The 8875-nt window shown below is 40.4% G+C and overlaps 1 protein-coding gene across 8 annotated transcripts in view; it reads left to right on the top strand.

Annotated features, from left to right (window-relative positions):
- The first annotated feature begins 7611 nt into the window (after nt 1-7611).
- The window catches only part of LOC132386023 (histone-lysine N-methyltransferase 2A-like), a 316855-nt gene continuing 315591 nt past the window's right edge, over nt 7612-8875 (top strand). For all 8 annotated transcript variants that reach the window (XM_059958301.1, XM_059958298.1, XM_059958300.1 and 5 more), the window contains exon 1: nt 7612-7794. In XM_059958301.1, coding sequence (XP_059814284.1) covers nt 7612-7794 — 183 coding nt within the window. The remainder of the gene's footprint in view (nt 7795-8875) is intronic.

The following is an 8875-nucleotide window of genomic DNA, read 5'->3' as shown; positions in this document are numbered from 1 at the left end:
AAGCTAGTGTGCTGGTGATAAGAGGGTATGCTAATGTAACTGAGATTAGAAAGTACTATAAAATATACTGTGAACTAGGCTCGGCAGGCAATTAGTGACACGTTCATTAATTGTCTCAGCTTTTGTTTGCAAATAAAGGCTTAAACTTCTTGAAGAATCTTCTGTGTCTCCTGGTTATTTCAAGAAACCACGACAGTGCTTGAGTGTAATTTTCAGTACAATTTGGTTCAAGACAATGATTTTATCTTGAGTTATATTAAGAATATATAACATTTAAATAGCATGTTCTCATTGCCTTCCTGCAAAGTTCCTTAAATACATCATTGAAGTTCAAAACAGGACATTCGTATCACATAATTGTTTATTTACCCTCTGATTAAAGGTGGGAATCAATGTTTCATTTTCCATGTAACTCAGGTCAGCGATGATTGATGCACTTTTACTTTTCCTCTGTTATTTTCCTATTCCAATAACCATAGCCTGGATGGAGAGGGGGTTAGCCCTTGATGATGGAAGCTTGCTTTCTTGTGGGACCAGTCCTTGTAGATGTGTTCAAAAGCAGGGAGGGCTTTTCTTGTGCTGGTGTGTTAAGCACTATAGCCAGACATTCTGTTTCTCAAAAATCCTCATTCATTCACTTGTTTTATGATGTATATTCTTCTGAAGTTAGATGTTATACTTCTCATTGCAAGCTGTTTATGGCCAACTTTAATGCCATCTGCTAACTTTATAATGCCTCCATACATTTAACTGTGTGTCACATACTGTTTTGGAAATCAGCAGGGTGACAGTTTAGACCCTGGCCTGTGCCATTAGCTGCCCTCCCCAGGGAGACAATACTGCTGATATAGGCTTCTTTCCATTTGTCTCTTGTAGGACAAGACATCATATAATATTTTTTTCTAAAATTGAAGGAAGATGTATGGTTGATATTTTTCTCCAATTGCCTGTATTATTTAGTGTATCATTTGTAAAATGTTCTTGGTGAAGAAATAATGAAGCATGCAAAAGCTTTAGATATCCTATAATTACTCCATGGCTCTTTTCTATAACTGGAAGCGGGGAGTGAGTTCTGTATTTCAATATGTATCTACCATGTAGAAATAATGCTAATACTTAATTTTGTCATTTTGCTAGAAGAGAAAACACACATTTTCCAGTATCAACAACTTGTTTCTCAAAGGAGAGACTTTATCTTTAATTTGTATGCAGCAAAAATCTGGGAAATCATTACTATGTTGAAGTACATCAGCTACAATTATGAATCCAGTTGGCTGAAGAACTGTTACTTCTCACTATTGTCCAATTGTTCCTATTGTTAGGACACAAACTTTAGCAAAAACACTGAAGCTTATTGGAAAGAATGCAAACAATCAGGCTGAAGCTGAGGTGTGTTAATGAGCCAACTGACTGAAGTTAGCAGTGATGTTTTCAGTGATTTATTTATGGAGGTATTACTTCCCCTTGAAACTACACTCCCACCCTGCCACATTAAATGTTCAGAATCCAGGAACTTTGGTCCCTCTTATTCTGTAGTTTAATATTGATGGAGGTTGGGGGACAGGGAGTTTGAGGGCAGGAAATGATGATTGAGTGATGATTGCATTGAAGTCCATATTGAAAAATTTAGGCATATTATGAAACAAATAACTTTTGTATAGACAGATGGTCACTAGGATGTGCCTGTTGCCTAATAGAATTGTATGGTACTTTATAAAGTACTATGCAGCTTGTTTTATTCATGGATGAACATAAATCAATGCAAAATTGATATCAGTCTTCACTCGTCACAAAGGGAAATGAGCATCTCGATGATTGTATAGGAGGTGGGTTTCTAGCCTTTTAGTGTTAAACTTTAAAGATGACTGCATCTTAATTTGCATTTTAGTCCACCCTAATTCTCTGTCTGCGTTGATGCTTTCCATGTTGTGCCACAGCACCCTGGCAGCTAAAATGTAAGAAACAGAAATGTTTTATTTGGATACTGCTGCTAACTTAACTAAAAAAAAACTTCTGTCTGTACCCTCACGAGAAAATAGTCTTAACTACGGTTAGATTTCCTGTCAGATCACCGGCAGGTGGTTAAGAGTGGGGTCCCTCACCTCGACCCCTCTGACCCACACATGGGGCTGTGTACTAAGCTCTCTGCTTTACTCTCTGTATACCCATGACTGTGTCAGCACCCAGAACTCCAATCTGCTAATTAAATTTGCTGACACTGATTGGCCTAATCTCAAAAACAGGTAATAATGAGGCAGCCCACAGACAGAAAGTATTCACCCTGATATGGTGGTGTCAAGAAAACAACCCCTTGCTCAATGTGGATAAAAACAGGAGGAATGAAGATGGGCTAGCCCCTATTGACATCAATAGATCTGGGGTTGAGAGGGTGAACAGATTCAAGCCCCTTGGCTTAAACATCACCAAGGACCTCACGTGGTCTGTACATACCGGCTGTGTGGTGAAAAAAAGCACAAGAGTGCCTCTTTCATCTCACAAAGTTGAAGAAGTTTGGCAGGAGATGCCGGATCCTAAGAATTTCCTACAGGGACACACTTGAGAGCATCCTGACTGACTGCATCACTGCCTGGCATGGGAACTGTACTTCCCTCAATCACAGGACTCTACAGCGAGTAATATGGACAGCCCAGCGCATCTGTGGATGTGAACTTCCCACTATTCAGGACATTTACAGAGACAGGTGCGTAAAAAAGGCCCGTAGAATCATTGGGGTGCCTTCACGTGTCATGTGTAAGAACGTGATTGGACAGAGTTCTGATCCTGCGCAGGAATGATAGAATGATTAAGAAACCATGTGTGGTAAACATGGTTGCTGTTGTAAATAAAAGTTCTACTCTTCCTGAATATGGTTTGATCTTAGTAACCCATGGTACGCATAAAGAACACAACATGGTGTCAAAAGTCGGTCTGGAAGAATAATATGTTTCTGAATATGGGAGGGTCGAAGAAAAAGAGATCAAACTGTCTTGGTGCTTGCTAACAGTTTTACAAATGGAAGGACTGCAGTTGCCACCATCACTTCACTTGTCTGGGAGTGTAGCTGAGCACTGGAGATAGCTTAAACAATATTTTGAAATTTATTTATCGGCAACCTGATCAGATAAAAAACCGGAAAAAATGAAAGCTGTGATTCTACTCCATGTAATAGGTGACGATGCAATTGAGGTATATAACCATTTTACTTTTGAAAACAGAGATAATTTGAATCTAAAATCAATAATTTACAAATTTGAAGTATTTTGTATACTGAAGCATAATGTGATGTACAAGTGATATGAATTTTTCACATTTAAGCAGAGAACTGAAGAAACGATTGATCAATTTGTTACGGAATGAGAAATCACAGTAAAACATGCTAGTTTGTAGAGCTGACAGACTCTCTCACTAAAGATAGAATTGTTTGTGGTATTCTGGATAATGGTCTGAGAGAAAGGGTGTTAACAGAACAAGATTTTGAATCGGGAAAAGCTTTGATTCTCTGAAAAGCTTCAGAGACTGTGATTTTGCAGGCTAAAGAACTTCAACCTGAGCCTGAGTCTCCACAGGGTTCCTGTGCTGTGGAAGACGTCCTGCCTCGACCCTGTACCGAAGACGCCGCACCCCAGTGGCTCCAATGACTAACCAGGTGGTTAGTCATGGGTGGTATTGACCTCCCACATCATGAAGACCCTGGAGAGACTTGTTCTAGAGCAGCTCCGTCCTATGGTTAGGCCACACTTAGACCCCCTCCAGTTTGCCTACCAGCCCCATCTAGGAGTTGAGGATTCCATCGTCTACCTGCTGAACCGTGTCTACGCCCACCTGGACAAGCCAGCGAGCACTGTGAGGATATGTTTTTTGACTTCTCCAGTTCGTTCAACACCATCCACCCTGCTCTGCTGGGTGAGAAGCTGACAGTGATGCAGGTGGATGCTTCCCTGGTGTCATGGATTATTGATTACCTGACTGGCAGACCACAGTACATGCGCTTGCAACACTGTGTGTCAGACAGAGTGGTCAGCAGCACTGGGGCTCCACAGGGGACTGTCCCGTCTCCCTTTCTCTTCACCATCTACACCTCAGACTTCAACTACTGCACAGAGTCTTGCCATCTTCAGAAGTTTTCTGATGACTCTGCCATTGTTGGATACATCTGCAAAGGAGATGAGGCTGAGTACGGGGCTACGGTGGGAAACTTTGTTACATGGTGTGAGCAGAATCTTCTGCAGCTTAATGTAAAAAAGACTAAGGAGCTGGTGGTGGACCTGAGGAGGGCTAACGCACTGGTGACCCCTGTTTACATCCAAGGGGTCAGTGTGGACATGGTGGAGGATTACAGATACCTGGGGATACGAATTGACAATAAACTGGACTGGTCAAAGAACACTGAGGCTGTCTACAAGAAGGGTCAGAGTCGTCTCTACTTCCTGAGGAGACTGAGATCCTTTAACATCTGCCGGACGATGCTGAGGATGTTCTACGAGTCTGTGGTGCCCAGTGCTATCACGTTTGCTGTTGTGTGCTGGGGCAGCAGGCTGAGGGTAGCAGACACCAACAGAATTAACAAACTCATTCGTAAGGCCAGTGATGTTGTGGGGGTGAAACTGGACTCTCTGGCGGTGGTGTCTGAAAAGAGGATGCTGTCCAAGTTGCATGCCATCTTGGACAATGTCTCCCATACACTCCATAATGTACTGGTTAGGCACAGGAGTACGTTCAGCCAGAGACTCATTCCACCGAGATGCAACAGTGAGCGTCATAGGAAGTCATTCCTGCCTGTGGCCATCAAACTTTACAACTCCTCCCTCGGAGTGTCAGACACCCTGAGCCAATAGGCTGGTCCTGGACTTATTTCCACTGGGCATGATTAACTTATTATTATTTAATTATTTATGGTTTTATATTGCTATATTTCTACACTGTTTTTGGCGACTGTAACGAAACACAGTTTCCCTCAGGATCAATAGAGTATGTCTGTCTATTTTTCATTGAGCACTGTGTAGCTGCATAACTGTAAAGAGCGAATATAGTAGAAAAAATAATGAAATGGCAATGGAACTGACAGGGAGCAAGACGTCATCTGAGAGAAAAAGACTCTGTGATAGCTGTGGGTGGCAGCACCTACCAAAAAAGTGTCCAGCTTATGGGAAAATGTGCAATGGCTATGGTACAAGTAATCATTTGCCACACCTTTGCAGAAGTAGGAAGAAAATAAAATGAGTAATACAGTGCTTGAAAATGAACCGGAGGAGTTTTATAAAGATGTGCTCTGTGAGAATAAACAAAATAAGAATGATTGGACTATTCCATTGTAAGTGAACCAAAACAATATTCCATTTAAACTGGATACTGGAGCACAAGTAAATTCTTGCAGAATCTGAGTTTAATGCATTAAAGCCAAGACCAAAGTTGCATAAGACAAATATAAAAGTGATTGGGTATTCAGGTGCAGATATTCCAGTTAAAGGAACATGAGTGGTGAAAGCGTCACACACAAATATTGAGCACACACCTTCATTTGTGGTAATGCCAAGGAATGTACAGTCAATACTGGGTTATCTGCCTGTGACAGACTGAATTTGGTGAAAAGAGTTTTAGTCTTGGAGAGTGACACAAAGTCAGAATACAGTGACTTGATGAAAGAGCGAGAGAGAACAGAATTTGATTCTAATATGGCAAAAGTAAAAGAAGTCGTGAAGAAAGATCCATACTTGCCGGTACGGTACAATACGGATCTGAAGCCAAAGAGAGACAAGAATCAGGATCCAATTGAAGAAGTGAAAGTACAAGTGAAGGAATTGAGAAGTTTTATTGAAATAATGAAGTCTCAGCATAAAAAAGATTTAATGAATGAATTAGATGAAGAAAATAAGATTCATATTTAATTACAAATGGAAGTGGAAGGAATAAAGAAAGCTACAGTACTTGAAGAAGTACAACCCAGATCATGCATGGTCTAAACAGACAAAGCAGTGTTAGGAAGAAATCGCAAAGTCAAGAAAGAGCCAACTTCAGAGTTTCAGTTAACATGGAAATAACAATGAAACACAAGAACTGTGTGAACCACTTAGGTCTACTTGTCCTTGTAAACCCCCAGAGAGACTGACAGAGACATGTTAAATTATGCATTTCCTTTGATTAATGTTGCTAATTGTTTTTCTTTTTAAGGAAAGGAAGATGTCGAGATATCACATATCTCGTGTAAGAATGCTCAGAACTATAACCATATAACAATTACAGCATGGAAACAGTCCATCTCGGCCCTTCTAGTCTGTGCCGAACGCTCACTCTCACCTAGTCCCACCGACCTGCACTCAGCCCATAACCCTCCATTCCTTTCCTGTCCATTTTCCTATCCAATTTTACTTCAAATGACAATACCGAACCTGCCTCTACCACTTCTTCTGGAAGCTCGTTCCACACAGCTACCACTCTCTGAGTAAAGAAATTCCCCCTCATGTTACCTCTAAACTTTTGCCCCCTAACTCTCAACTCATGTCCTCTTGTTTGAATCTCCCCTACTCTCAATGGGAAAAACCTAATGATGGAATGATTGAGAAACTTGTATGGTAAATGTGGTTGCTGTTGTAAATAAAAGTTATATTCTTCCAGAATATGGTTTGTTCTTACCCTTATGACGAACACAATACCAGACACAAACTGTTCCAGCTGCTACCATCGGGGAAATGGTACTGCAACATAGAAGTCAAGACCAACAGTCTCCGGGACAGCTTCTTCCACCAGGCCATCAGACTGATGAACTCACACTGAAATAATTGTACTTTTATGTTTTATTAACTGTCCTGTGTACATAGTATTTATTACAAATTACTATGATTGTGCATGGCACATTTAGGTGGAGACATTACGTTAAGATTTTTATTTGTCATGTATACTAAAGATATAGGTAATAAAGATCAATTCAGAAACACAAGCAAACGCAACATTTGGAATGTGTCCGTTTCTATGCAATGCTTCTAAGTCTACTTCAGAGTGTAAAAATTTGTATAAATATAAATTTAATGTTTGAGTATATTCTCGATCCTCCCGTGGACCCCGGACAATGTATAACGCCAGATTAGAACTAGTTGACACCATATCTTCTCTACCTTATTCTGTTGAGATACGATGTCGTAATGTGGCCTACCGCCGCCAAGTGTTTAACTTTGTTTTAGAGGACTAACGATATTACAGCCTCAGTTGCCGATGTTGTATAATTTCACCAGGGATAGTTTCGACTTATCGATTATTCAGCATCCCGATTTCCTTGGGGGGGGCACAGAAAGCAGAATTTTGACGTCGCCTCTTGTAGCAACATGTGTATCCATTGTGCCCCAATTCATGTTCCGGGGTGCACAACTAACCACCCTGTCCTAAAATCACTAATAATAAAATGTTAACAGTCTTTCATTTGTGTGCTGGGCTGTTCGGATTATGGGGATCAGATTTTGTCCTGTATTTTTCCTACGGTTCTTCCTTCCGGTCGTGGGAAATGAATAAAACATTTGCCTTCCGGACACGACATCTGCGCAATTCCTGTGTAATTCAGATTGCGGGGCGGCGGTTCTCTCTACCTTCCACCCCCTCCCACCCACAAACAGATTCCCTAAAATGGCGCACGCAGCTCGGACTCGTTTCCCAGCACGGCCTTGGAAAAAATCAGGACGTTTGCGTATCCTGGGCTTAAAAAAGGATTTAAAACATGGTTTCGACGCCGCATTGCCAGTTTCCGTCGCTATCAGCAAAAACCTTCACAAGTTTCACGAACTATTCGGAGAAGCCAGTAGCAGTGAGGTAATTTTTTTTGAGAGAGATGTTTTTTTAAAATAGTCCTTTGAGGAATGAACGGGGAAATAAATAGGTCTAGTGTTTACTGAAGTAGGAAAAACTCAGTAAATACGAAGCTGGTGTTGATCAAGACCGGCCTGTGACAGATTTGACATCCAGCAACCCAGAGGGGAGGCGGTCGGATTTTTTGGAGGGCAGCAAAAAAAGTCCTTTTACCATTGGAACGTGTGTTTATTTCGAGTTTCGTTGTTATTAAAATAAAATGTAGTATTCTGAAATATATCAGTATTATTTCTTTGAGCTGGAGTTGCACACTGACTCTTCTGCATTTCTGATCACCTGTTTGGCGGGCTTTCCTCCAGCGACCGCCATCATGTTCATAATGCAAATTCTGCCTAGTTTTTTTTAATATATCGCTCTTGCAGTCGCTTCTAGCCATTTATTTTTTATACTTGTTTATGGAAATATTCAATTTTAAATTCTATCATTAGTTTTCCATTCACTGTACTTTTCTGTAGCATTTACAATTACTCGGTCATCAATTTCAAATTGAAATTAGTTCTCTATGCTCAGTTGAGTCAGGGGATTTTGGGGGTAAGGATTATAGATGTAGATAGATATAACCTCTTTAACCTTGACATATGCTTTTGACTTGCTAGGGAGTAAAGTTTGCTTTCTAATTAAGTGAATTCTTAGCAAATCCTTTCCCATCCACACCCACTCTAGTATTTTAGTGATTTTATGCTCCATTTTAGTAAATTTATGAGTCGACTGAAATTGAAATCTGAATAGCTTACGTTGTTGCAGTTCAAATTGAAAAGGTCATCTTTTGGTACTGTTTAAAACAAATGTAATTTCTTGCAAATTTGTATTCAGCAGTTTGTATTATGCTGCTTATAATGCACAAACATTTGGTTGGACAGATAGATTTGGCCTTTTCCTGTGGTTTAGTTACACGTTTTTGAGACAGATTTAGTAGGTTTAGTAGGATTTACTGGTTTAGTAGGATACTATAGGCATTGAAGAGGATACTTCACGGACTTAACTTTCAGTGAAAGTACAACGTCAAGGCATTTTGATTATAATC

The sequence above is a fragment of the Hypanus sabinus genome (assembly GCF_030144855.1).
Source record: "Hypanus sabinus isolate sHypSab1 chromosome Y unlocalized genomic scaffold, sHypSab1.hap1 SUPER_Y_unloc_2, whole genome shotgun sequence".
In the NCBI taxonomy this organism is placed as follows: Eukaryota; Metazoa; Chordata; class Chondrichthyes; order Myliobatiformes; family Dasyatidae; genus Hypanus; species Hypanus sabinus.
Note: the sequence above shows the minus strand (reverse complement) of the source record. Positions and strands in the feature narration are given on the sequence as shown.